The 27,697-nt window shown below is 50.3% G+C and overlaps 1 protein-coding gene across 1 annotated transcript; it reads left to right on the top strand.

Moving 5' to 3' along the window:
• The first annotated feature begins 8,006 nt into the window (after nucleotides 1-8,006).
• LOC123059367 (uncharacterized) lies at nucleotides 8,007-17,158 on the top strand. The gene is made up of 3 exons (XM_044481950.1): nucleotides 8,007-8,602; nucleotides 16,221-16,389; nucleotides 16,502-17,158. Exons 1-3 carry the CDS (start codon nucleotides 8,218-8,220, stop codon nucleotides 17,094-17,096), a joined length of 1,149 nt encoding a protein of 382 aa, XP_044337885.1. The 5' UTR covers nucleotides 8,007-8,217; the 3' UTR covers nucleotides 17,097-17,158.
• The last annotated feature ends 10,539 nt before the right edge of the window (nucleotides 17,159-27,697 follow it).

Raw genomic sequence — 27,697 nt, 5'->3', positions numbered from 1 at the left:
ACAAGGTACACATCATTAAACTGAAAGCGTAATGTTAAATTCCCTTGTATTCTTATTGTCTATTTGACATCACCATTGTATCAGTACCACACTAAAAATAATATTTATGGGCATGAATCTTTGCAGGTTATCATCGTCTAATGGCAAATATCAAGTAATAGAGACACCGATAGATGCCAACGAATGCAAAGTTGGGGAGCATTACCTTGGAAGCTCCGAGACGGGTTTGTACTTTGCAAATCTTCAAGGTCGAATTCGTATTTGGCACCTGAGTGAATCAAATGGTGAGGTAGAATGGGTGTTGAAGAATAGCATTGGCCTTGTTGAGCCATCGGCAAATATATATTCCCTCAACCCTAAGGGAATCTGCAGACCCTGGATCTTTGATGATGATCATGATCTTGACAAATATGGCAATAACAAAAGGCTAGAGAAAGTGATTCTTGATTGGAACTGGGATGATGATAATATTCTCGATGAGTGTGGACGCCGTCCTGGACACTGTCCATTACTTGGATGTCAGCTACTTGGGTTTCACCCCTACAAAGAGATTGCCTTCTTCTTGATGGAGCGGTTTGAAGCGGTGGCTTATCATTTTGATAGCTCAAAAGTTCAGTATATAGGCTATATGCGTCCAACAGTTGATAGTATGACATTGTTGGTTGATGAGTCCTTTATATACACTCCTTGTATGATCGGAGATCTTCCAGAGAAGGCTAAAAGACTTAAACGCGGACGCAGACGCAGCTGAAGATTGTAAACTTGTTGTATGACTCCCATCAAAATACTTGTTTTAACACTATTGTATGGTTGCTCTAAGTATTTAAGTGTACAATCTTCTTCTTAGTTAATTTATTACTACGAGCCGATAGTTTGTGTTCTGCATCCTTATTTCTCCTTTTCTTCTTTGCTTCGCCCCATGCATGACTAAGCTTAATGCCTCGGTTGTGTAAATAGTTGGTATCTTCTTTTCTTTTTGCAATTTCAAAGGTGGAGTATACACGTACACACAGCACGACATGTTAGAATATATAACCATATTTGTTTTGTATAGTTATACAGTTGTATATGTATAGTCCTTGTATAGGTGTCCGTATATTGTATGACACGAACTCAGCCTTGTAACCTATATATATATTGATCAATACAAGGCACCACAACATGTGGTTTCCCTAATTTTACATGGTATAGAGCCTAAAACCCTAACCCTAGCCTGTGCCGCCGCCCTCCTCTTTCCGCTGCCGCCGAAGCCACCACCCTTCTCGCCGCCGCGCCCCGATCGCCGCCTCCATGTCGCAGCCCGACGCGGACGCCACGAACCAGGCGCTGGCAGCGGCCAAGGAGCGCCAGGACGCTGAAGCCGCCGAGGCCGCCAAGGCCAAGCTGCCTCTCGCGACCGCCCCCGATGGATCTGGGTCGAGCACGGGGTCTTTCTCCTTGACCTCACTGCACGCCCAGGCCGTCGGCCTGCACTCCATCAAGGGACACGTTCCCGTCGAGCTCGCGCTTGACACCGGCGTTCACCGTCAGTGGCGCACCTTCTTCCGCGCCGCTTGCCGCAAGTACGCCCTCCTGGATCACCTCGACTTCGACGCCCCCGACGCGCCGAACCCGGAGTGGTCTCTCCTCGACGCCACCGTCGTCTCTTGGCTCTATGGGTCAGTCTTTCTCAGAATCCTCGACGCCGTCATGACGCCCGGTGACGATCCCCTCGCCGTCGATCTCTGGAACAGCATCAACGGTCTCTTCAACGACCACAAGATCAATCGTCAGCTCCACCTCACGGCCGAGCTCTGCGATGTCAAGATGGGAGAGATGAGCATGGCCAACTATCTTCAGAAGGTCAAATCCCTCTCCGATGGGCTTGCGGATCTCGGCGCCCCCGTTGATGATGCTGAGATGGTGGTCCACTGCCTCAACAGCCTCTCCAAGCAATACGAGGCCGCTGTTGATTTAATCTCCCTCATGCCGGGCATGACCTTCGCGCAGTGCCACTCGTTGCTCGCGCTCCAGGACATGAAGCGCAAAAATCGCCGCGCCCGCAACTCCGACACGGCCCTCTTCACCAACACCGCCGGCAACCCTGGCAAGGCCTCTGGAAAAGGAAAGAAGAAGAAGAAGGCCGCCGCTGGCGTCGCCAAGGAGATCATCCCGGCGCCCGCGACCCCGTCGGCTGCCACTTCTTCCTGGCCCTCACCACAGCACCCCTGGAACGGTGCCATCCAGATGTGGCCCTATGGCCAGGGGGGCCTGCTCGGCCGTGCGCCGCCCGCCTACGCCCCTGCTCCAGGCTACGCGCCCCGGCACACCCCGTCGCCGCATGCGTTCTATGCCCAGAGCCCGTACAGCATTGCCTCCTACGGTTACGGCTACACCCCTGGACAGTCCTCCTACGGACTCCCCGGGCCGGCTCCATCATCATCGGCATTAACAACTGCTTCATGGGACCAGGCCGCGCTCATGCATCAGTTCCAGACCATGGGGCTGCAAGCACCCACCAGGGAGTGGGTGATGGACACCGGCGCCTTCTCCCACTTCGCGTCCGATCCCGGTATGCTCAACTCCGTGTCCCCCCTCCTCCTCTCGACGTGCTGTCGTTGTCAGTAACGGTTCCACCCTTCCGATCACCGGTACTGGGCATGCACGTCTTCCTATTTCCACCACCTCTCGTCCTCTTTACCTTCATAATGTCTTAGTAGTTCCTAACATAGTTAAAAACCTTTTGTCTGTTCGTCAATTCACCATTGATAATCGTGTATCCATCGAATTTGACCCTCTCGGTTTTTCTGTGAAGGATCTCCTAACCATGAACGAGATTCTCAGATGCAATAGCTTCGGAGCTCTTTACTCCATCCATCCTTCCTCTACCAGTCAGCCACACGCCTTCCTCGTCGCCGATGCAGCACTCTGGCACCGTCGGCTTGGGCACCCTGGGCGGCCCGTTATGGAGTCATTAGCTCGTTCTTCGATCATCCCTAGGGAAAAGAATACAGGTAGTTTGTGTCATGCTTGTCAGTTAGGCCGTCATGTTTGTCTTCCTTTTTCCTCCACCAATCGTGTAACCACTACTCCGTTTCAAATTATTCACTGTGATTTGTGGACATCTCCTGTTGAGAGTATTTCTGGCTTTAAGTATTATCTCGTTTGTCTTGATGATTTTACTCAGTATGCATGGGTTTACCCTCTACGGGTTAAGTCTGAAGCCTTCTCGCACTTGTCGTCCCTTCATGCTTTAGCGCTCACCCAGTTCAGTGCACACTTGCAGGCTATTCAGTGTGATAATGGTCGTGAGTTCGATAATTCATTCCTCCATTCGTTTGCCCAGCACCATGGAATTGCACTCCTCTTTTCATGTCCATACACTTCGCAACAGAAGCCGAACGCATTATTCGTACTCTTAATGACATTACTCGTACACTCCTTATCCAAGCTAGTATGCCACCTCGTTTTTGGGTCGAAGCTCTCCACACCACCGTTATGTTGCATAATTGGCTGCCTTCCAAGGCAATCTCGGATCGTATTCCTTTTCAAGCTTTACTTGGCGTAGATCCTGCCTATGCTGGTCTTCGGGTTTTCGGATGTCTATGTTACCCCAACACCACAGCCGTTGCTCCGCACAAACTTGCGCCTCGCTCCGTGCCATGCGTGTTTCTAGGGTACCCATCACGGCATCATGGCTATCGTTGCCTTGATCGTTCCACCCAAAAGATCATCATCTCTCGTCATGTAGTGTTCGATGAGTCCACCTTTCCCTTTGCCTCCACTCCATCTTCGTCAACTCCTACTCCTTCCCTGCACACTTATGATTTTTTGCAGGGTACTGAGCAGCCGGTCTCGTTGATGCCGTTCACCGTGCCAGGCACGGTCACCCCGGACGCGGCCCCACGGTCGCCGCCACGGTCACTGTCGCCACCGCCACGGCCCCCTCCACGATCGCCGCCACCGACCTCGCCCCAGTCGCCTCGGGCACGAGCTTCTGTCGAGGGTCCTGCTGGGAGTCCAGATGGCGGCCCTGCTGGGAGTCCTTCTCCTACTGCAGCCGCGTCACCGCCGGCAACGCCGTCGCCGGCTCCTGCTGCTGTGGATCCACCCCGGACCCGCCGACCGCGGGCCCCTCCACCGCCTCCATCCCACGCCATGGCCACTCGTGCTAAACAGGGCATTGTGCAGCCGAAAAAGATATTTGATCTTCATGTTGAGGGTTTATCTCCAATACCGAAGACTTATCGCGGTGCTCTCAAGGATCCAAATTGGCATTCCGCTATGGTTGAGGAGTATGGTGCTCTTTTCTCCAACAACACTTGGGACCTCGTTGATCCACCTCGCAATGCTAACATTGTTACTGGTAAGTGGATCTACCGTCACAAGATGAAGTCTGATGGTTCTTTGGATGGCTACAAAGCTCGTTGGGTGCTTCGTGGATTTACTCAGTGGGAAGGTATCGACTTTGATGAAACTTTCAGCCCGGTCGTTAAGCCAGCCACTATTCGAACAGTGCTCTCTCTTGCTTTTTCTAGTGACTGGTCCATTCATCAGCTTGACGTCAAGAATGCATTCCTCAATGGCACTCTCATCGAGACTTTTTATGCTTGTCAGCCTTCTGGGTTCACTGATCCTCGTTTCCCTGATAAGGTTTGTCGTCTCAACAAATCACTCTATGGTTTGAAACAGGCGCCTCGAGCATGGTTTCAGCGGTTTGCTTCGTTCATTGCATGGTTGGTTTCATTGGCTCCAAGTCCGACAGCTCCTTGTTTGTCTATCGGCGTGGTGCTGACATGGCCTATCTCCTGCTCTATGTGGATGATATTATCCTGACTGCATCTTCCTCGACATTGTTGCACAGTTTGATTGCCTCTCTTCGTACCGAATTCAGTATGACAGATATGGGTGATCTTCATTATTTTCTGGGCATCTCTGTCACACGCAGCAAGGATAGTTTGTTCCTCTCCCAGGAGAAGTATGCATTGGATCTTCTTGACAGAGCTGGCATGTTGCAGTGCAAACCCATCTCTACTCCAGTTGATACTACCTCCAAACTTTCAGCCAAGTCCAGTGATCCAGTTGCAGATCCCACCGAGTATCGTAGTATTGCAGGCGGTCTTCAGTACCTCACGTTCACTCGGCCGGACATCTCTTATGCTGTGCAACAGATTTGTCTTCATATGCATGATCCTCGGACTAATCATTTGCTCCTTGTGAAGCGTGTGCTTTGCTATATCCGCGGTACTACCGGTCATGGCCTCACTTTGTTTCGACACAGCTCCAACAAATTGCTGGCCTATTCTGACGCTGATTGGGCAGGTTGCCCTGACACTCGCCGGTCTACCTCAGGCTATTGTGTATTCCTTGGCACTAACTTGGTGTCATGGTCTGCTAAGCGGCAGCACACGGTCTCTCGCTCCAGTGCCGAGGCCGAATACAGGGCAGTTGCAAATGTCGTGGCTGAAACATGTTGGTTACGACAGCTTCTTCAGGAGCTTCATCGACCGGTTACTGGTGCCACTGTGGTGTTTTGTGACAATGTGAGCTCTGTTTACATGACACAGAATCCCGTTCATCATCTGCGCACCAAGCATGTGGAGATCGATTTACACTTTGTGCGAGATCGTGTCACCACAGGCGAGGTCCGGGTTCTTCACGTTCCGAGTTCTTCTCAATTTGCGGACATTTTCACCAAAGGATTACCATCTCCTCTTTTTTTGGGTTTTCGGGACAGTCTTAACATTCGACGACGCCCGTTTACGACCGAGGGAGGGTGTTAGAATATATAACCGTATTTGTTTTGTATAGTTATACGGTTGTATATGTGTAGTCCTTGTATAGGTGTCCGTATATTGTACGACACGAACTCAGCCTTGTAACCTATATATATTGATCAATACAAGGCACCACAACGTGTGGTTTCCCTAATCTTACACGACACACATCAGACATGCTTAAGATTGTGGAGTAAACTTTTATTGAAGCACAAATGTGTGAGTAAAAGTGAGTGCTATGATTTGAAGTTTGAACTATGGTGGGCGAAGTTATTTCCACGTTATCCATTAGATTTATTTGTCTCAAAGTATCACCGAGTTTTCAGCATTGCTCTTTTTGAGATAATGTGACTAATACGCTTTGATTAGTGATGAACTCAACCCATTATATCAGTTCTCCCTTTCCTGCTTTTATTTTCTTTCTTATCTGAAAAAGGTAGAATGGTCTGATAATTGAGTCGAGTTCACTACCATCGAATCCTCAAGTCGTGAAACTTTAAAAACTCTGAAACGGGAAGCAAAATAAGCAGGATAAGTGCTATACACGCATGAATTAGCTAGCTATTGTCCACACATGACCAAGGTGGAGACTGCTTTTGAAAACAAGGGGTCTCAGTATCATGAGTTAGAAGATTATGTTTGTTTTGTCTAGTTGAGTTGGCAAGTTGGAGCAACAGCTGCATTGCTGAATAATGGTTCATAGTGGAACTATTGGAAAATGATGCTTAGATTGATTGGCTGATGGCTCTTACAGCTTCAGCCACGGTCATTGCTATTCAAAATCTTTAGGAAGTTTTGAGAAACAAAAGTCGGAATTGGTCAATTATTCTCTCAAATGTTGAGAAGCCTCAACTTACTTCATTGTCTGCATGTAGATAAAAATGTTCTTACCCACAACAAGGCCCATTGGCCAACTCAAACTTGGGACAGGCCGGCTACATATAGAGAAATATGGCTCAGAAAATGATGCGTAAAGCGGGCCTGGTTTGGATATTTTCTAAACAAGTTCTATGTCAAATCGTCCACCACATTATTGGCCACTGGTAAACCATCTATAAGAAAACATCCAGGGTCAAATACGTAAAATTTGCATGAATGGCAAATTTGTCCCCTTCACCATATACATCCATTTTTCTACAATATGGATGACTTTGATCCGAATTTGGGACTATCATGTCTATGAAAGAAGAGAGAGCAATTTTCCTTCAGATGCCTTTTCGGCACCTAAAACCATACTCTCCATTCCCTCTTACACACTACTGGGAAAGGGCTTATAAGTGAACGATAATTAGTGGCGTGCAGGACCTGTCACCTGTCAACCGTCACTGTTAGTTTTCAAAAATAGCAGTGGCGAGTAGCAAAAGGCGACCACCACCGTAATTGTTGTTGCAGTGGCGGGCGAAAATAATAACCCACTACAAATGTGCTCTCCCAGATATGCCCGCGTGCTGAAAGTGTATAGACCTACTATAACAGAACTGCTGCCGAAAACTAGTTTTCTTTTTCTCGGTGAAAAAAGCGAAAAAACTGGTTTTCCTATATATACTCTAAAAATTTGTTTTGATAATGTTACAACTAATTCTCATTATCCAAACAACCGCTACATTTCTTCTACGGAACAAACAACCACTAGACGCCATTTGGAGATACGGATCATAAGCCGCAATAAACTTTGTCATTGGAAAATTCAGTTGTGATGGCTCTTGAAGTTTTAGCCTTTTTTAAAAGAAAAAGTTCGGTAGAATTTTGAAAGAAGAAAAAGCGCACATGAGTTCGGTACGAATTGCGAACGAGAAAGAAGTCACATGTGGTCGGTACAAACTCTACCATGTATGCCAAAAAAAAACTACAAAAGAAGTCACATGTTGTATCATACCAGGCGATCGTTGTCCAAAAGGAATTTTTCCTTTTCCGTCAAAGTCCGGCTCAATATAAGCCGCAGTACGTGTGTGCGCGGTTCACGTCAGCGAGACCCGATGGATCACACGGAGGCGTTGCCCGACGACGCGCTCGCGGCGATCCTCGGCCGCCTCCAGCCGCATGACCTCGCCGCGTCCCGGTGCGTGCGCATGTCACGCCTGACATACCGACCCCACCAGCCGTGGTGGGCTCTGATGCAGCTGGGCCAGCCGGCCTCGCTGAGTGACGGTGTGTGTGGGTAGTTGGGCCAAGCCTAGCCTGCGTGCTCGTGATGGGTTAAGTAGGTGGCTGAGCCACGGATTCGGTATCGACTATGGAGACAACTGGCAACAGAGAGAGAGGCTGCTCCTCCTTCGATTATTTCCCTTTCCACTCCTTCCTCTCCAGATCCCAAATTACTCCTCCTTCCTTCTTGATCTGATTGTAATAGATAGCTGAGGTAGATCGGGCCTGTTACATCTGGTATCAGAGGTCAGACGATCTGGAGACGGCCTATCCCCGACCGCGCTACGCCACCAAGCAGGCGCTGAAGACGGCGGCGATGGAAGAGCAGCTCGCCGCTCTCGTCAAGTCCGTCCACGAGAGCCGCGCGGCCAACGACGCCCGGCTGGATGCGATCCAGACCTCCCTCGAGCTCTGGCGTCCAGCGGTGATGAGCCTGCAGAACCAGCTCGACGAGCTCCGCATGCAAGTGGGGCGCATCGCCCTCCACCCCGCGCTGGCGGAATCGACGGGTCCCGCGGTGGATCTCGCCGGAGCCGCGGTGGATTTGGGCCGATCTGAAGCCGATCTGGTGGGGCTCAAGACGGGCGCGCCGAATACCAGCAACCCCGAGCACCACGGGCCAAGCGGCCATGGCGATGTCGAGAATTCCGGGGGTTCGGCTTACGGGGTAGTCACCACCCAGTTGCCGCCTCCGATCAACAGTACGTCTCTAACTGACCCTGCCTCTAAATCTCTTGCCCTGGGTTCTGTAGGTCAGTGTAGAGAGTACGATGCACGCGCACATCATACTCCGGCGAGTTGGTCCCTGCCTAAACTGGATTTTCCATCGTTTGATGGGGATAATCCACAGTTTTGGCGGACTCGCTGCGAAAAGTACTTTGATGTTTATGGGGTTCAACCAGAATTTTGGGTCCGGGTAGCTACCCTGCATTTTACGGGGAACGCTGCTCGCTGGCTGCAATTACAGGAGGCTAAGAGTAGAAATTTGACTTGGGAGGAATTATGCACAGCTCTCTGTGGGAAATTTGGCAGAGAACAGTACCAAGTGTATCTTCGTCAGTTTCGAACTCTTAAACAAACTGGCACAGTTAGTGAGTACATGCATCAATTTGAGGAAATCATGCATCACTTGTTAGCGCATAACCCTGCATTCGATCATGTTTTCTTCACTACACAGTTTTTAGAAGGGCTCAGGCAAGAGATTCGTATTGGCGTTGTTCTTCACCAGCCAAAGGACTTGGACTCCGCTTTTTCCCTGGCTTCTTTGCAGGAAGAAATGATGGACGCCATGCCTCGCCGGGATCCAAGGCGATACGAAGCTCCCCAGAATCGGCAACAACCTCGTCCACTTCTGGCGGGTCGGGCACCACTGGGTCGCCCCATTCCCATGGTGCAACCAGCAATGGCAGATGATCGCCGGGGAGTGGAAGCAGCGCACCCACCAGAGCGATTGGCGCGGGGGGACGATTGTGTCGCAGCGTTGAGAAATTACAGGCGTGCCCGGGGCTTGTGTTTCAAATGTGGAGAAAGGTGGGGGCAAGGGCATCAGTGTGGACCGACAGTGCAATTGCATGTTGTGGAGGAGCTGTTGGAGCTGTTGCAGGCTGATCAAATGGGGCAACCAGTTCAGGATTCAGATTCAGATGATGATGTCCTCATGTGCATCTCCAAGATGGCTACTACCGGCCAAACTACACCGGGCACAGTCCGGTTGTTGGGAAAAATTTGTGGTCAGGAAGTCTTAATCCTGGTGGATTTAGAAAGCTCCCATAGCTTCCTCAGTGAGGATGTAGCGGCGTGGCTGCAGTTATCAGTACAGCCGATGACCACTGTGTCAGTTAAGATTGCGGATGGAGGAACGCTCTCTTGTTCAGGCAGCATTCCAAGGTGCAAGTGGGCGACACAGGGGCACGAATTTGTGACTGACTTGCGAGTTTTGGCACTGGGCTGCTACGATATGATAGTAGGCATTGATTGGCTTGAAGATTGCGGTCCGATGTGGATTGATTGGGCAGAAAAACAATTACAGTTTACACACCAAGGGCAGCCTATTGAACTCAGAGGGGTGCAGAGTCGGCTTCAGGAAGTGCACCAGATTTCTTGTGCGCAGTTGGCTGATCTGGAGGCCAGTAATTCAGTGGCTCACATCGTATGCGTGTATGCAGTGGGCCCGAAGTGGTAATCGAGCACATCCCAGTTGAGGTACAAGAGGTGTTGGAAGAATTTCAGTCAGTATTTCAGGAACCTACGGGGCTGCCTCCCCATCGCTCGTGGGATCACACGATTCCTATTCTGCCGGGAGCCAAGCCAGTTAATATAAGGCCATACAGATACACACCTGAGCAAAAGGACGAGATCAAGAAACAGGTGAAGGAGATGCTTCAAGCGGGGCTAATAGTGCCTAGCACCAGCCCGTACTCGTCGCCAGTGTTGCTGGTGAAGAAGAAAGACATGACTTGGCGCATGTGTGTCGATTATCGCCACCTCAACGCGATAACGGTCAAGAACACTTACCCCTTGCCAGTGATTGATGAGTTGTTGGACGAATTGGCGGGTTCCTGCTGGTTTTCCAAATTGGACCTTCGCGCGGGCTACCACCAGATACGGTTACGCGAAGAGGATGAATTCAAAACTGCCTTCAAGACTCACCAAGGCCATTATCAATTCCGGGTCCTGCCCTATGGAGTCACAGGGGGGCCACCGACCTTCCAGGGAGGTATGAATTTGGTGTTTGAACCCTTGCTCTGCCACGGTGTGTTGGTGTTTATGGACGATATCCTAGTCCACTCGTCAACACTAGAGAAGCACGTCAAGCTGCTGCGGCAGGTGCTGAAACTACTGGAAGAGCATGGCCTGAAAGCGAAGCTATCATAATGCTCTTTCGCGCAATAGCAAATCAGCTATCTGGAGCACCGAATCAGCAGCTCTGGTGTGGCCACATTGGAGGAGAAGATCCAGACAGTTCGGGACTGGCCGCGCCCAGAATCTGTTCGCAAGTTAAGGGAATTCTTGGGACTAGCAGGATATTATCGCAAGTTTGTTAAGAACTTTGGTATTATCTCCCGGCCACTGACGGACATGCTGAAGAAAGGGACATTATTTATCTGGACTCCCACGGCTGACACAACATTCCAGGAGTTGAAGAAAGCACTGATTCAAGCTCCAGTTCTAGCTTTGCCAGATTTTCGCAAGAAGTTTGTGGTGGAAACTGATGCAAGCGCTACAGGGGTCGGGGCTGTTCTGATGCAAGACTCGCATCCGTTGGCATATCTGAGCAAAGCCTTGGGACCCCGTAACATTGTTCTCTCGGCCTATGAGAAAGAGTGCTTGGCACTAATGATGGCTGTCGATCATTGGAGGCCGTACTTGCAGCACGCTGAGTTCTTGGTGCATACAGATCAGAAGAGCTTGTTGCATTTGACAGATCAGCGGTTGAACACACCAATCCAACAAAGAGCCTTCACCAAATTGGTTGGGTTGCAGTTTCAGATACAATACAAGGTGGGTGTCACTAACAAAGCGGCCGATGCACTGTCGCGGAGGGATCAAGAAGAGGGGTCAGAATTGGCAACAGTATCGGTCTGTCGACCGTCATGGCTGGAAGCTGTAGCAGTTAGCTATCGTCAGGACAAAGCTGTGCAAACCAAACTGGAACAATTGGCTTTGGACCCAGCTAGCGACGCAGACTACTCCTTGCAAGATGGAGTGATCCGCTACAAAGGGCGCATTTGGATCAGGGCTGATGTGGAAGTGCAACAGTCATTGATCAAAGCACTACATGACAGCGCTGTGGGGGGTCATTCGGGATTCTATGCCACGTATCATAGGGTGAAAAATCTGTTCTTCTGGAAAGGCATGAAAGGGATGATCAAACAGTTCGTCCGCGCCTGTGTAACCTGTCAGCAAGCTAAAACTGAGCGCGTCTCTCCAGCGGGGTTGTTGCAGCCCCTACCGATACCTAAATGACCCTGGGCTGTCGTATCTCTGGATTTCATCGAAGGGCTGCCTAAATCGGGAGGATATGATGTGATTCTGGTGGTGGTGGACAAGTTCTCGAAATATGCTCACTTCGTGCCGCCAACCCACCCCTTCACGGCGCTGACAGTGGCGACAACATTCATGAAGAACATCGGGCTTCCTCTGGCCATCATCTCGGACAGAGATCGTATCTTCACAAGTGCAGTCTGGCAAGAGTTGTTCAAGATCTCACAAACCCAGTTGCGCCTCAGTTCTTCGTACCACCCGCAGACTGACGGGCAAACGGAACGAGTGAACCAGTGCTTAGAAGGATACCTGCGCTGTGCGGTTCACTCCTGCCCGGGGAATTGGAGCAAGTGGCTGTTTCTGGCAGAGTATTGGTACAATACTGCCTTCCACTCATCGTTGGGGCGCACTCCGTTTGAAGTAATGTATGGTCATTTACCGAGAGAGTTTGCAGTTACGCAAGTGGAAGAAAGTTCAGTTCCTGATTTGGCAGCTTGGTTGCACGAAAGAGAGGTAATGATGGAGCACCTACAGCAACAACTCAAGCACGCACAGGACCGCATGAAGAAGCAAGCTGATAAGCATCGCACAGATCGTTCATTCGAGGTGGGAGACATGGTATTCCTCAAACTGCAGCCGTTTATCCAAACATCAGTGGCGCAACGACCTTACCAGAAGCTGGCATTCCGTTACTATGGACCTTATCGCATCCTGGCCAGAGTGGGAGCGGTAGCTTACAAGCTCCAATTGCCTGAAGACAGTAGGATACACCCAGTGGTGCATGTGTCTCAACTGAAATGGACGATCGGGCCAGAGGCTCGGGTGAGTCCGTCGCTACCACCTGCTAACTCCGTTTTGCAGGCAGAACACCATCCGGTGGCGATACATGATCAGAAGCTGGTGCGCGTCAAAGGTGAACTCCAGCCGCGGTTCCTGGTGCGATGGTCGGAACTGCCTCCGTCGCTGGCTACCTGGGAGGACCCCGTCGAGCTTCGTCGTTGTTTTCCGTCAACAGCGGCCTGGGGACAAGCCGCCACTCAAGGAGGGGAGAATGTCACGCCTGACATACCGACCCCACCAGCCGTGGTGGGCTCTGATGCAGCTGGGCCAGCCGGCCTCGCTGAGTGACGGTGTGTGTGGGTAGTTGGGACAAGCGTAGCCTGTGTGCTCGCGATGGGTTAAGTAGGTGGCTGAGCCACGGATTCGGTATCAACTATGGAGACAACTGGCAACAGAGAGAGAGGCTGCTCCTCCTCCGATTATTCCCCTTTCCACTCCTTCCTCTCCAGATCCCAAATTACTCCTCCTTCCTCCTTGATTTGATTGTAATAGATAGCTGAGGTAGATCGGGCCTGTTACAGCGCAGGGCGTGGCGCGCCATCGTGGACGCCCGGCACCTCCTCCCGCACTCCGTGGAGGGCATCTTCGCCAACTACACCGACCACCACCACCCGCAATTCCTTGCCCGTCCCTCCACGCAGCACCCCCGTGTCGACTATGGCAACCTCCACTTCCTGCCCGACTACACAGAAGGCTGTAGAACGATCACGGACCAGTGCAATGGTCTCCTGCTCTACGGCGACACGACGGAGTTTTTTGTGGCCAACCCCGCCACGCGGCGGTGGCAGCGGCTGCCTGGAACACACAATGATGGGGAATGTCGTGAAGCCTATCTCACATTTGACCCTGTCGCGTCGCCGCACTACGAAGTGTTCTTGATCCCTCCTAAGAGCATCTCCAGCTGTTCGGCCCCCCAGGGCGCTAAAAAAGAATGGTCTGGGGGCGAACCGGCGCTAGTTCGGCCCCTGAAGGTGATCTAGCTCCCAGTCACGCCCCCAGGACACGGAAAATTCAAATTTGGTCGTTCCCGCTCACAAAAGACGTCATACAAGTCCGGCAATCGCAAGTCACAGTTCGTCGATCGGACAGGCGTACATAAAATAGAGCGGCAGAAGTTCGCGTTCGCATCAATCGGCGGGCTCTGCCCCAGGCGTCGGCGGAGTTGGCATGCGCGTGCTAGGCAGCGTCGGAGCTGCTTCTGCGCTGGGCGGTGTTGGCGCGGCATCGGTGCTGCTGGGCGTCGCGGAGGCGTCATCACGCGGGCTTGGCGGCGGCGGCGGCAGCGGTGTCGAGGGAAGCTGGTTCAGAATGAGCCCGCGCTCCGCCAAGTAGCACGCCTTGACCGCCTCGTCGGTGCTCTGGAGCATGTCCTCCCCGCCCAGCAGGAAAGCCAAGTCGGTGTTTCTCTTCTTCGCGGCGATGTTGGTCCGGAGCAGGTCGAGCTTGACGGCGCTGCTCGACATCAACGCCGACCACCGTGCGTCGGTCTTCTCTTCACGAAGGACGGCCCGGGCCTGCACGTCGGCGAGGCAGTTCTCGATGGACTCGTGCACTCGAGCGGTAGCTGCGTCGGCGTGTTTCCCTTCTTGGCACCTTTGTTGCCGTCCGGCCGCCCTTCTGATGCGCCAGGAGTCGGCGCGTCCCGCTTGTAGGTCTCCTTGTCCTTGTCGAGGGTGCGCCGGACTTCCGTCCACTTCTCGCACTTGTCAATGCACTTGTAAACGTGGAGGTGCTTGAATTCGGCGTCGCTGTTGCTCTGCCGGTACAGGGTGAACATGCGCAGTAACTGCGCGGAGGAACAAACAGTTGGCAGGCGTACACGGCGAAGAGAAGCGGGAGACCGGCGTGGCATACCTGATCCTCAACGCCGGCGCCGCTCTCTAGGCGAGCCGCGACCTCCTCGACGACCCCATGACATTTGTTGCACGCCCTGGATACGCCCCCAATGGTTCGCCATCGCCTTTGAGCCGCGCTGCATGTAGACGCCTTTGAAGTAGGGGTCGACGAGCTTGCGCTCGTCGAACTCGGCCTTGATGCGGTCCCAGTACGTCTCGATGCTCTGGTTCGTGCCGGTGGTCGGGTCGAGGCAGATGACTTTCCATGCTTTGGTGAGACATTCCTCCTCCTTGGACGCCCACTTGATGCGCGGCTCGCCTTACCTGGTCGCCCGCTTCTTCTTCTCGCGCCCCTTCGCCGAAACAGGCGCCGGCTCCTCCTCCTCCTCCTCCTCCTCCTCCTCGTCCTCCTGCTCCTGCTCCTCCTCCTCCTCCTGCTCGTCCTCGCCCTAGACGTAGCCAAGCTCGCCATCCATGCCGCCGCTGAGATCCATCGTCTCTTCCTGGGTGACAAACCCAGGAGACGCGGCGGCCGCGGCCGAACCTGCCGCGATGATGTCATCCATGTCGCCCTCGGGCTCGTCGGTGTCGCCAAGGTGCGAGAAGGGCAGCGCGCAACGGCGTAGATGGGGTGTCGGGGAGGATGCGTAGGCGGGCGGCGAGTAGTTGTATGGAGGGTACTGCACGTCGGCGAAGGCGGCCGAGGGCGTGCGCTGGGTCGGGTGTCCATGGGGAAAGGTGATGTTTGGGTTGAACCTACCGTGCGCGTCATCGTCGGCGTAGCTCGGCGAGGGCGATCCCCATGGCTGCGGCGACAGAGAGCCGACGATTTGCTGGCCCCAGGGAGCGTACTGGGCGTGGCTGCCAGGTGGATTCATCATCCCCGTGCGAGTCGCCTCGGCCTCGGCTTGGTCCGCCGAAGCGGCAGCCGCAGCCGCGCGCGCCGCGTTGTCGCGGGCCTTCTTGGCGATGGCCCTGTTGCGCCGGTCGGTGGTGACAACCTCCCGTCGCTGAACTTCCGCCCTCCACTCGGCTTTGTCATGCCCGGTGGCTTGGACGGCAGCGCCCTTGGCTTCCTCTGCTTCGGCTGGGCGACGGAGACGGTCGCGGTTGCCGCCGCGCGGGGGGTGACGTACTTCTTCGATGGCATGGCGGCCGGCTGGGAGGTGAGCAGGAGGGAGATTGGCGAGAGGGAAGAAGAAAATGGGAGGGAAGTGGGGGAAAAGCGAGAAGAAACGGTGGAAATAGGCGCTGGACTCGCCGACAGGGCGGACCCACGCGCCCTTTTCGCTTGTGCCGGTGCCCCAGGCGCCCCCCGGGGTGCCGGGTGCTGCCTGGGTCCGCCGGCACCAGTTTCGATCCGAACCGGCGAAAAACAGGCTTCTGGAGGGCGACTGGGCCGTGTTTTCGACGTCGGTGTGGAAAAAACGCCTGGAAAGGGCCTGTTGGAAGCGCGGCTGAAGATGCTCTAAGGATCTACGGCTGTTCGATGTGACGAACTGCGAGTTAGCGGAGGTTCAGCCAGAACAGCTCGTGGAAGAAAACTTCACGATAAGTTCAAGATTCTTGTCCAAACCTCGGTGGAGCACTGAGGTTCCGCAACACTCGACGGAATGGCCACCGGCCGTGTTAACGCTGGACGTTTTCTTATCAAGCGCAGGAGAATGGCAGGAGAGGTCGTTTGTCAGGGAAGGAAGTGCTACGAGGAGAGTGGTCAACGTGCGGGGTTCACTGCCGTTCACGAGCATTGGATTGACAAGATGGCGCTACGGCACCTACTGGCGAGGAGCATTACATGTGCTGCTTTATCGCGGTGCATTCGTCACAAGGTACATTAATGTAAAATATTAAATTCCTTTGTATTTGTATTGTTTATTAGACATCACCATTGTATCAGTACCACTAAAAATGATATTGACATCTTTATGGGCACCTTTGAAGGTTATCCTCATCTACCGGCAAATATCAAGTAATAAAAACACCAATAGATGCTAACGAACACAAAGTTGGACAGCATTATCTTGGGAGCTCCATGGAGGCTGTGTACTTTGCAAATCTTCATGATCGAATTCGGATTTGGCACCTGAGTGAATCCAATGATGAGGTAGAATGGGTGTTGAAGAATAGCATTGGCCTTGTTGAGCCATCGGCAAATATATATTTGCTCAACCCTTATCGAATCTGCGGACCTTGGATATTTGATGACGATCATGTTCTTGACAAATATGGCAATAGCAAAAGGCTTGAGAATGTGATTTCTGATTGGGACTGGGATGATGATAATATTCTCGATGAGTGTGGCCGTCATCCTGGATACTGTCCGTTACTTGGATGTCCATTACTTGGGTTTCACCCCTACAAAGATATTGCTTTCTTCCATCTGGGGTTAAAAGCAGTGGCTTATCATTTTGATAGCTCAAAAGTTCAGTACATAGGCTATATGCGTCCACGAATTCATATCTCATGGTCCGTTGATGAGTCCTTTATATACACCCCTTGTATGATTGGAGATCTTCCAGAGAAGACTAAAAGTTAGATGCAGACGCAGCTGAAGATTATAAATTTGTTTTATGACTCCCATAAAAAACTTGTTTTAAGACTACTGTATGTTTGTTCTAAGTTTTTACGTCTGATAGTTTGTGTCCTGCATCCTTGTTTTTCCTTTTCTTTTTTGCTTCGCCCCATGGCTCAGCCTAATGCCTCTCGGTTGTGCAAGTCCTTGGTATCTTCTTTTCCTTTTGCAGTTATACGAAGGTGGTGCATACAGGTATACACACAACGACACGGAATTGGTCAAGTAGTGTCTCAGAAGTTGAGAACCGTAGGGGCACGTAAATGCAGGTGCACTCACCTGCCAAGCCCACACAAGTGCACGGTAAAAAAGAAAATCTCTCGAAAAGCCTTAAGTTTCAACAATGAAACTTACTGATTTTGCATCAAAAAATGCCCGGTTTCAACAAGTTTCAGAGATACTATTTTAAGCAAAAAAAAATCTGTCGGTCGTACACACAAAATATTTGATTTTTATCGATCGCTCATACTAAGTTTCAAACACTGAAACTTAATTTCTTTTCAAAGTCATCAAAATATATTCAAAATGGATCTTATTTGAAAGCACCGGTCGCGAGAAACACAAATATGGAAACAGAACTTCATTTAATTTTTCCATTTAAAAGATATAAAACTTTAAAAATCGAAAGCCGAAATAAAAAGCTGGGAACAGGGACCAGAGTGCCCCGGCACTTGCCTGCCATAAATCCGGGAGCAACTAGTTAACGAGCGCTCCTTCGGGAGCCTCGCAACGATCAGCGCCACTTGACGCGCTCTCAGCCATTCGCCACGTGTCGCGCTCTGGACGCTTTCTTCGGATTTTTCCGCACACGTTTTCGGCTTTTTAAACGGTTTTTTTTTCGATTTTTTTCGACGTTTTGGATTTCCCCCGGTCTTTCTTAGCTTTTCGATCAAAAAAGAATTTCGAAGAAATTTTTTTCGCGAAAAAATGCGTGTTTTTTTTCTTTCGTGAAAGTCACGGTTTTTCTTCCGCGAGAGGCACAGTCGTTCTTTAGCGAGAGTCACGGCCGTGCCTCTCGGAAACGAAAAAAAACACGTTTTCTATTTTTTTTCTTTCGCGAGAGTCACGGTTTTGCTTTCGCGAGAGTCGCGTCCGTGCCTCTCGGAAAGGGAAAAACAAAACGCGTTTTTTGTTTTTGTTTTTATTCGTGAGAGTCACGGTTTTGCTTCCGCGAGAGGCACGGTTGTGCTTACGCGAAAGTCACGGCCGTGCCTCTCAGAAAAGGAAAAAAATATGCGTTTTCCGTTTTTTTCTTTCGCGAGAGTCACGGTTTTTCTTTCGCGAGAGGCACGGTTGTGTTTTCGCGAGAGTCACGGCCGTGCCTCTCGGAAACGGGAAGAAAACGCGTTTTTTGTTTTTTTCCTTACACGAGAGTCACGGGTTTGCTTTCACGAGAGGCACGGTTGTGAATTTGCGAGAGGTACGGGCGTGCCTCTTTCGGAAAGGGAAAAAACTGTGCTCCCGGTTCGGTTTTTTTGCCCGGTTTTTTCGTTTGGTTTTTTCGTGAAAAAAAAGTTCGTCAAAACCTATCAACATGGGATCTAGTTTTGAAGATCTCAACGCGAGGAATCCAATGGTGAAAACGGTTCGAGATTTGGACGCACGGTTTAAGAGATAAAATGTTTTGAAGAAACGGATCTACGAAAAAACGGAAAACTTCCAGGTTGCAACAAGTGGCGCGCTGCATGTGCGTCACTTGTCGCAACCTGGAAAAATAGAGTGTTCTTTGCAACGAGTACTCCTTAATTAGATTTCGCATAAATCCTCTTCCGCAATGTCCACGTAGATAAAAATGCTCTTAACCAGATAGAACAAAGCCCATTTTACTTGAGCAACTCGAACTTGGGCCACAGCCCACAGCAGCCATAGAGAAATTCGGGCCAACTACCCGATCCCGGCGCTCACGCTGGCATACTATTGGTCCTGGCCCAATAGCACGCGCTTTCGCTGGCTGGCACGTCGCTTTGGTGTTGGTCGTCCTGGGTTAGCTGTTGACTGGTTTTGCTTAAAAAAAAAAGGCAAATTTGACTATTTTGACCTGTGGACGAAATCAATTCACAAAATGAACTGCCCGTGAAACTATTTCACAGCACTGATCCTTTTGTGTAGCGCCCGTCACGCAGGCGTCACACCCTACGGTGCAGCGCCTAGCTCGGGGGCGTTGCACCTCAGTCCACCGTGGCAGTCCTTGGGCCCGCACCCAGCAGTGCAGCGCCTCCTAGCTAGGCGCCACACATGTAATGTGCAGCGCCTAGCGTTCGGGCGCTGCACTGTGACTTATCCAGCGGCTGGGCCCCCCTCCCCCACTCCCCCCACCCCACACACCCCAACCCGAGCTTTGCCCCCTCTCCCACTCTCTCCCCCTCTCAAATCCTCTCCCAAAACTTGCAAATTTGAAGAATTTGTCCGTGGATTTCGAAGTCATACCCTCCCTCAAGGTAATCTTCTCCGATCCCTTGTTTTGATCCAAGTAATGCTAGTTTGGAAAATCCTAGTTTTGTTTGGATCTAGAGATTTGCATGGAGATGTGAGATCTTTGTTTGCCAATTTCCTATGATTAGGCTTTGTTAGTATGTTAGGGTTATTCTTATGGGTGTTCTTATGTTGGTGCTAGGGTTATGGTTAGGGTTATTGTTAGGGTTATGGTTAGGGTTAGGGTTATGGTTAGGGTTAGGGTTATGGTTAGGGTTAGGGTTAGGGTTGTTGTTTGATATATATATATTAGGGTTTGTATTCCGTGTTAATCCTTAAATTAGTACTCATGGAAGCAATGTTACGATGTGTTGTTTGAATGCTTATAGGGATGGGAAGAACATGTGTGTTTGTTCATCATGGGGACAAAGACGCCTTCTTGAAAGGCAATATTGAACCGGATCCGGATGAGCTAGATATGTTGTTTGATAGTAGTCCTAGCTATGCGGAGCTCTTGCAACCAGTGAGGAAAGATTTGAATTGGATGGACCCTAGTGATATCGTTGAGTTGGAGGGAAGGCATAATGTAGGTTTTGGAATGCACATCCGTTGGAAGACAATGCGTATCAACTCGGAGCAACGTTGGGTTGCATACAAGGAAATGGTGGCCGATTCACTTGACAAGGCTCTTGAGTTATTTGCAACGAAGAAGGTTGATTCAAATTTGCATTTGGACTTGAACCGGAAACCCTCCCCTTTGGTTGCTAGTAGCCCCCCACCCTTGAAGCGAGATGAGATTGTTGAACCTATTTTGACCCAAGAAGTGAGGCCAACATTGAGCCCGTTTACAAACAACCAAGATGAAGCTTTGCAAGAGGACAATGATGAGTATGCATACGATGAAAATGAAGTTGATCTCCATGACAACAATGTGGGTGATATTGATAAATATCATTTGCAAGAGACAATGGACCATTCCATCCCTTTTTCCCGTGCATATGCATCGGATTCGGATGACGAAGGTCCCGATGAACAAGTTGATGAGGAGGGGTTCACGGTGAAGGAGGCCGAAGCTTTTGAGAAGGTATTCGGTCGGGATCACAAGACACCATTGTTCAAGGATGTTAGTCTCCCGGATGAAGCCGTTGTGGATGGTGGCAAATCTATATCTCTTGGGGTTAGGCCAAGCTCTCACCGTGATTTGGGAGACGACAAGAACCGGATTGGTAAAGGGTGTAAGTTCGAAACCTTCTTGGAATCGAATATGTGGCTCGACAACTACTCGGTTACGCATTATCGTCCACACAAGGTGGTGCATTCAGACGTCAATGTGCGCTACACGGTTGCATGTGCATGTGAAGATGAAATATGTCCGTGGATTGTGCGTGCAAGACCATGGAAAGGAGGTCCCGCTTGGCACGTAGTGAGTTGTGTGCCAACTCACATGTGCCGAGGCAAAAGGGTGGATGGCAAGATTGTGTCCCAAGACCACAGACAACTCACGTCTGAGTTCATTGCTTACAGGCTCTCCAACTCAATATCCACACTTCCAACAATGAGCGTCCAACATGTCATTGACCTTGTGAAAGCCATCTTTCATTACAAGGTGAAGTACGGCAAGGCATGGAAGGCGAAGCAAGCCGCATTTAAGATGTTGTATGGTACTTGGGAGGAAGCATACAACCGAATCCCTAGGTTGTTGTTAGCCATGGTCGCCACAAACCCGGGCATGGTTCATGTTGTCGAGCCTCATGGGCACCAAACAACGGTTTATGAAGGAAAGAAAGTCCGAGTATTTGGCCGTGCATTTTGGGCGTTCGAGCAATGCGTGAGGGCTTTCGAACACTGTAGGCCGGTCATCTCCATTGATGGCACGTTCTTGACCGGACAATACAAGGGCACCTTGTTGGTTGCGATAGCAAGTGATGCCAATAACCGGGTGTTGCCATTGGCATTTGCTTTGGTTGAGGCGGAGAACAATGACAACTGGGAGTGGTTTATGCGTCTTTTGAGGACGAAGGTGTTACCCGCTCAAAGGAAAATTTGTGTCATATCGGATCGGCATGCAGGAATTCTTAACGCAGTGGAGATTGACATTCCCGGGCATGCTCCGTTGCACCATCGATGGTGCATGAGGCACTTTTGTTCGAACTTCTATAGGGCATGTGGCCTTAGGGAGTTGGCCGATGATCTTCAAGATTGTTGTCTTGCTTTCTCCGAGAAGCGGTTCGCCACTTTGTTAAACAAATTGCTCGCACACAAAAAACTTGATCACGGGGGTCAAGACTTTATGAATAGGCACATTCCCCACCGGAACAAGTGGGCACGTGCTTTTGATGAAGATGGCCGAAGATACGGTCAAATGACAAGCAATATGGCCGAATGCTTCAATAGGGTGCTCAAAGGTGCACGTGGATTACCTGTGACGGCAATAGTTCAATACACATTTGACAAGATGAATGCGTACTTTCTAAAGTACTCAATGGAAACTGCTGCACAGATAGCGGGTGAGAAGCCGCGCAAGTACAAGTACAAGTTCCCACCCAAGGTTGATGAATGGTTAGAATTTCAATCACGAAAGGTGGACTCAGAAGAAGCTATATTATATGACAATGAAGAGTGGAAGTATGAAGTGAAAGAGCCAGGAGGAACCACAAACGATGGCCGGCAACATGGAGGTCGGGCTTTCAAGGTGTCGTTAACACAATGTGATTGCTCTTGCGGGAGGCCATTGTTGCTTCATCTCCCATGATCACATTTGTATACCGCCGGTCGCGTTAGAAATGTGGACATCAATCACCCACGCACCATGAGGGAGTTGGGGTTCTCAATCATGACGGTCAAGAAAACATGGGCTCCCCGCTTTCACCCATACTTTGACCAATCACAATGGCCGGAGTACCATGGAGTTCAACTATGGCCGGATCCGGAGTTGAAGGTTGTTAAACGTGGTAGACGTAAAACAAAGCGTTTTAGAGGCGACATGGACGGATGGGGCCATGGTGGCCGCCGCAAAGCGGGAAACGATCAATTCCAAGAGCCTCGTGAGAGCTCCCGTTGTGGGGAATGCAAAGGTCATGGCCACAACAAAAGAAAATATACAAAACCAAGGAAAAGGTCCAAGAAAAATGATGCAAGCACTAGCCAACAAGGAGCTACACAAGGGAGCCAACCAAGTGGTAGCCAACAAGTGCCAAGCCAACCAAGAGGTAGCCAACAAGTGCGAAGGCAATAAAGTGGTAGCCAACAAGTGCCAAGGCAACCAAGTGGGAGCCAACCTAGTGGTAGCCAACAAGTGCCAAGGCAACCAAGTGGGAGCCAACCTAGTGGTAGCCAACAAGTGCCAAGGCAACCAAGTGGGAGCCAACCTAGTGGTAGCCAACAAGTGCCTAGCCAACCAAGTGGTAGCCAACAAGTGCCAAGCCAACCAAGTGTTAGTCAAAGAGGATCTAGGCAACAAAGAGGTCGGCAACTAGGACTTACAAGAGGCCGTGGTGGTGGTAGTCTAGGCCGTGGTGGTGGTAGAGCTCGTGGTGGTGGTGTTGGCCGTGGTGATGGTCTTGGCCTTGGTGATGGACTTGGCCGTGGTGATGGACAAGGGCAAGGTCGTTATAGAGGAATGTTTGGATACCTCGATGGAACATTTCCGTATGTTGCTCACTAACTATAATGTTTCAAATGTTCTTGTTTTCCATATGTTATTTTTTTCATATGTTCCATTTGTTTGTATTGTCTTTACTAACCATTATGTTTCACTCATTGTAGGTATGGCGGCTTCCCAACCCAACAAACCAACAATGAAGGAGGATGGCGAAGATGAGATGGCGGGATGGTGGGAGAAGGCTGCGAAGAAGCTTAGAGAGGAGGATGCAGCCAAGCTAAAGAAGAAAAAGGAAGAGGAGCTTGAGGAGAAGAGGAAGGAAGAAGAGAGAGCGTCAAATGCGATGCGCGCTAGGGAGCAAGCATTGGTGAGGAAATGTGAGGAGGCACAGAAGAAGCGTCAAAAGGATTTTGAAGAAGGAACCATGAAGCTTTGGGCAATTGCAGCTGAAAAAAAAGAGAGGGAGGAAAAGATATTCATGGAGAGGGTGGTTAAGGAGGCCCACCTCATAAGGAAAAGGGAGGAGGAAGAGGAAGAAGAGAAGAAGAAGAAGAAGGGAAAGGGGCCTTGCTCTACGCAATAGAGCTATGTCATCTTCAACTTGCTTGTGGACGATAATCGTGTTATCCTCTAAACTATGCTCTTCGATTTGGTTGTGAACTACTTTGTGTCATGAACTACTATCTCTCCTCTTCGATTTGGTTGTGATCTACTATGTGTCATGAAGTACTATGTATTATGAATTAGTATGTGTCGTGAAGTACTATGTGTCGTGAACTACAATGTGTCACAGTTCTTTGCTTGCTATGTGTCGTGAGCTACTATCTCTGCTCATCGGAATATGTGTGCGTGTGCCAAAAATTTGCTAAGTACAGGTGCAACGCCTAGCTACTGGGCGTTGCACTGCACAGTGTGGCGCCTCGATGCTAGGCGCTGCATGGGATGTAGCTTGCAAACAGAGTGTTTGCTCTCTGTTTAGCTCAGTCCATGTGTGCAACGTCTCAGCTCTAGGCGTCACACTGTATAGTGCAGCGCCTAGAGCTGAGGCGTTGCACAGATGGACTGAGCTAAACAGAGAGCAAACTTTCTGTTTGTAAGCTACAGCCCATGCAGCGCCTAGCACCGAGGCGCCACACTCTACAGTGCAATGCCTAGCTACTGGGCATTGCACTGTACAGTGTGGCGCCTCTGTGCTAGGTGCTGCAGTGGCTGTAGCTTGCAACCAGAGTGTTTGCTCTCTGGTTAGCTCAGTCCATGTGTGCAACGCCTTAGCTCTAGGCGCTGCACTATACAGTGTGACGCCTAGAGCCGAGGCGTTGCACACATGGACTGAGCTAACCAGAGAGCAAACACTCTGGTTGCAAGCTACAGCCACTGCAGCGCCTAGCACCGAGGCGCCACACTGTACAGTGCAACGCCCAGTAGCTAGGCGTTGCACTGTAGAGTGTGGCACCTCGGTGCTAGGCGCTGCATGGGTTGTAGCTTGCAAATAGAATCATTATCAGGTAGAGATGAGGAAGGGAGAGGGGGACTTGGTGCACCCAGAGGGTGATTGTCATGGTTCAGAGTTCAATGTGGTTGAGCAGGGAGTTGAGGTCACCCTCGAGGATCCAGACCAGTTCAAACATGTCGAGACTGCCAATGTGAATGATCAAGATGAGGGCTTTAATGGTGAAGCTAATGAAGATCAAGTTCAACATTATTAAGACAACAAGTGCAACATAGAGGACCAAGTTCAACATTGCTAAGACGTCAACTCCAAGTTCAACATAACTAAGACATACAAAGAGGATCAAGTTCAACATAGAGCTACCACAAATAAAGGACTATGGCTAGTTCCTAAGAAGAGCTAGTTCCTTGAGCGCTTTTTGGCTAACTTCTTGACCTTCCTAGGAAGAGGAACATGCTCCCGCTCCGGCTCCGGTTCCTCCACGTCATCGACATCGTCATCCAAATAGTCATCCAAAGCCGCCATCCGCGAGGTGCCGACCGTCCTTTTGCCTCTTTCGGTGAAGTCTTCAGGTGTGTACTTGTTGATTCCCTTTCTAGGCTTTAGCATGTATGCAGACCTAACCTGGTACGCCCCCAAGATCATATCATCATCAGCAACCTATGCATCAACAAAAGATATGGAAAGACCGTGTGTGAGGATATAGTTAGCAATGCATCAACAATTGGATATATATGCTCATGCCATACCTCTTGGGTGACCACACCCACACCCTCATCCTCCAAATGATCACCATGGCTCTGGCCCGAAGCAGGATCTGATGGTGTCGCCGACCTAGACCGTTCTGGTGATACATACTCGGGGTCACGACAACCAAAAAGGTTTGATAGCCGCCTTAACTTTTGGCCCTGGCGCTGCAACATGTACAAGTGAATGAGACATCGAACGTAGCAACACATGTTAAGTGCTAGTTTGAAGGAGATGTGAACCTTGATGAATGCTCGAAGTGCACCTTCTCCATCGCTTTTGCCAGCCGGGGTTATTTCAAGAATAGTCTCGGTCTCATCAGTTGCTTTCTTGATCTGGGCACGCTATGAACAGAAATGGTATTAACGTGTTAGGCAAGCAAAGATGTGAATAGTGTCAATGAAAAGCAAAGAGGGCAAATACCACAAAGTTCATCATTGGAGCTGAAAGGATCACTGAGTTGCCTTTCCTGACTAATGCGTTGTACTGGTGTTGGGCTACCTCATCAAAAACAGTGGGTTCTTCCATAATCTCCTCAGCATACGCCGGCTTGCATACCTCCACATGGGTACTTGCAAGAAACCATGTGAGATAGTTGTTGAACGCTACAGGGCAGTGCTCACGAAGCTGGACTCCTTTTCCAGCCCTAGCTTGCTCCACACTAAGCGCAAACTGTACGACATACTTTCTGTGATGCTTGGCCCAATCCTTAATCTTCCGCTGCCTTTTCCTATCCAACCTGCAAGTTAGAAACATAATATTAGTAGCATCGAAACCGCCGAGAAGCTGCTAAGTACTCAAGGTTAATTATATCTTACGCGTGTAGCAACTTGTCCGTGTCCTCCCACTCCGGCGGATGTGCCTGGAACAAACCAAACTGATGGCGCACTTGATGTGGGAGGTGAAGCTCAACCGCCCAGTTGCATATGAGTGGGCACCGCATACGCCAGAGATCCCTATCCCTAGTGCACATCGGATTCAGCCTGAACTCTAAAGGGTTACCAAAACTATCTCCTGTTCCATACGGCTCCCATATCACCTGCCAAATGGGATAGAATGCAAAATTGATATCGAGTTGCAATAGAAGCATCGTAATCACTTATGCCATGTCAATTCACCTGCTCAGGCGTGATCGCGTCAAGCTCACTCTGGTACAACTTGTACATGACCGAGGGATCATCTGTCGTCTCATTTATCACATCCCACTTGTAAGCCCAAGTGGGTAGCCGTAGTAGGTCGCCTTTGTCGTCCCAATCATCGTACTTCACCTTCTTCGGACGTCCAACCGGCAAACGCTCCCAGCTCCATATGGAAAGTGCGAGCAAACAACCACCAATACCTCCAGATGACCTACAACAGGCTTCGTCCAACTGCACATAAAAGAGAACATGGTTCAATTAAGAGCAAGATCGCATTCATAATGTAGCAATGAAGTAAAAAAGAAACAACTTCATACCTGTCTATACAAGTAAGCCAGTGTCGCCGAACCCCAACTCCATTTGCTATCGAAGACGGTCAACTCCTTCAGCCACATCCATGGAGCATTCTTGCATGTGCCATCAGCAAACATAGTTCTGGATATCACATACCACATGTAGACACGAGCATATATCTTGACCGTGTCCTCATCAGCTTCCGGTGGGCAAGTACCAAAGTGCTCAGTAATCCACGTGAAAGTAGCACCAGCTGCGACTCTTTCCTTCTTCTTGTTTTCTGCTGCTGGTTCCGGAGGCTCCGGAGGAACCATACCGATAAGGGCATGCATCTGCGCGCGCCACCCATCGGAGTCGGTGCTCATACATAGAGGATTCCCATCGATAGAAAGACCGGTGATCATAGCAATATCGTGGAGCGTCACTGTCATCTCCCCGGTCCGTAGATGGAAACTATGTGTCTCCGGCCGCCAATGATCAATAAGCGCAGTGAGTGCTGGAGCATTGTTGGGTGGCGTCGACTGTCTGACCATATGAATGAAAGGGAGAAGTCCTGTCTCCCTTACATACGGTGTGTATCGCTCATCATAGCGCATCCACCCAAGGGTGACCCTGTGAGAACGAAGCTTCAAAGGTGCAAGCGCCTACAAACAAACAATTCATAACATTACATATGGGGCATTTGTGTTTGAAATAAATACAAAATTCATAAAACAGGCCACTTTCATTATTACCCGCTGCTCCACCGCCATAGCGTACGACCGGTGTTGTTTGTCCCAGTGATCATCGAGAAGCCAAACCATCCTAACAATTTTGAAAGAAAGCTTTCTTGTCAACACGATTATCTTTTCAGTACAAATAAACTAAAGTACGCCTACTAGATGCAAAATACAAAGCATATGTATCCAAACCATTCTTGCCA

Source organism: Triticum aestivum, chromosome 3A, assembly GCF_018294505.1.
Source record: "Triticum aestivum cultivar Chinese Spring chromosome 3A, IWGSC CS RefSeq v2.1, whole genome shotgun sequence".
Classification (NCBI taxonomy): Eukaryota; Viridiplantae; Streptophyta; class Magnoliopsida; order Poales; family Poaceae; genus Triticum; species Triticum aestivum.
Note: the sequence above shows the minus strand (reverse complement) of the source record. Positions and strands in the feature narration are given on the sequence as shown.